Source organism: Aplysia californica, unplaced genomic scaffold (assembly GCF_000002075.1).
Source record: "Aplysia californica isolate F4 #8 unplaced genomic scaffold, AplCal3.0 scaffold00535, whole genome shotgun sequence".
In the NCBI taxonomy this organism is placed as follows: domain Eukaryota; kingdom Metazoa; phylum Mollusca; class Gastropoda; order Aplysiida; family Aplysiidae; genus Aplysia; species Aplysia californica.
This window is the reverse complement of record NW_004797805.1, coordinates 334451-336097: the sequence shown is the minus strand read 5'-3', so window position 1 is coordinate 336097 and position 1647 is coordinate 334451. Positions and strand designations below refer to the sequence as shown.

At 49.0% G+C, this 1647-nt stretch overlaps 2 protein-coding genes across 2 annotated transcripts in view; both read right to left on the bottom strand.

Moving 5' to 3' along the window:
* LOC101854663 (sodium- and chloride-dependent taurine transporter) overlaps positions 1–418 on the bottom strand; it is a gene marked incomplete at its 3' end in the record, with an annotated part of 34196 nt that extends 33778 nt beyond the window's left edge. The window contains 1 exon segment of the mRNA XM_035971910.1: positions 400–418. Within this exon segment, the coding sequence (XP_035827803.1) occupies positions 400–418 (19 nt within the window).
* Positions 419–676: 258 nt separating this feature from the next.
* Positions 677–1273, bottom strand: LOC101854436. Its single transcript, XM_005106465.1, has one exon. It carries the CDS (start codon positions 1271–1273, stop codon positions 677–679), a length of 597 nt encoding a protein of 198 aa, XP_005106522.1.
* Positions 1274–1647: the final 374 nt, after the last annotated feature.

Genomic DNA, 1647 nt, shown 5'->3' with positions numbered 1-1647 from the left:
TGTGTGTGTGTGTGTGTGTCGTGAGAAGCCTCCAGAGGACAGATTTGTTCTGCAGATATAACACCGCCACCTATGCCCAGTCACGCTGCGGGCTCGCCATGACCTCAAAGCTGCCAGACCCCACCCCTCCCCTCCCCCCAAAACTCTCTTTAAACTAAAAACAAAAATTGCTTTTCTCAAAATGCTTACAGTTGACCACAAATAGCGCAGAAGGCCTGTTATACTTGTGTGGGGAAACATATGATGTCGTGCTACAGATTAAATCTTGTGTAGTGGCAGCAAACCAGGTTAAGATTTTGCTCTTCTTGAAGTACATAAGCCCCGGTTACACGAAACGATAAATTGTACAAATTCTGGACGATCTATCGATCGTGAGACAAATCTGATTTTCTTACTTACTTTGTTGGAGAGTAGGCATTATTGCGGGCGGCACAATGCCATAGCTGCTCACCCCTCCTCTCCAGGATCCATGAAAGGGTCTGCCTGCTGATCATGCCAGTTAACAGCTGGTTGGGTTGGATATTCTTCTGGCCTTTCCCTGCAGGTTGCTGTCTCTCCCCGACCCTCTAAAGACACCAACTTTCCCATAGTCTATCCGTTGTGTATGAAGTGGTGCCTTCATCCTTTCTGCGGTCGTTGAACCATGCTGTCAATGCTGCCACGACTATTGGTGGATCTAATTGCAAGGTGCCTCCAATCTCTCAACCTGGCCCGCTAGCTTATCAGCACGTTTATTGCCTTGAACTCCTGCATGACCAGGGCTAAAGATCCATACAATCCTTGTGAGTCTGCTGCTTTGTATTGCCTCTTGCCAGTCTGCATACATCATGTGTTTCTTCACTTTTTCGAGGGTACTCATCGAGTCGGTGACGAGGATGGCAGACTGATATTCCACCGTCTTAAACCAGTTAAGGGCTTCTGTGATGGCTTTCATATCCATGCACATGCTGGACGTGGTTATACCAGTGGCGCCAGACTGCTCTCTCTGTATGACCCCATTTACACGGCCGCTGAAAGCCCCTCCAGATTTGACACAACGCTGTACTGATCCATCTGTGAAGATGACTACGTCGCCCTGTTTACTGTTCTCCTCTGTCAGCGTCTCTACCTCGGCATTGGGTGCTCCCTCTGGCCACTCACGACATTCTCTGCCTAATGTTGGCACCACTAGAGTATACAGCCCTGGTGTGTCAGTGACGCTGACCCATGCGCTGCCTCTTCGGATGTCTTGCACTTCACAGCAGTTAGCCAAGGTCGTCGCTGCCTCCTTCATCCATCCAGTCCTTCTCTAAGCAGATGCATGCGTACAGTTCTTCCCACTTTGTCATGAAGTGGGGACTGATCATCGGCGCTGACTCTCAAATACACTTTGACCTGAGCAATCTTGTGACGTTCTACCATGGCTGGGAGGTCCAGAAGATAACGCACAGTCTCGCAGGATGTGTCTCGTGTGCACCCGAGAACAGTCCTCATACCTTCGTTCTAAATTCTTTCAAGGCGTTTTAGCTGCAACGTTGACAAGGTGAGGAGAACGAGGCCATAGTTTATCACAGACTGCACAAGAGTCTGGTATAGTATGGCTAAAATTCTCTGTGGCAGTCAGCTGCACATCATGGTTTTCAGTGTAGTCTGACCTTTTCAGGCTCA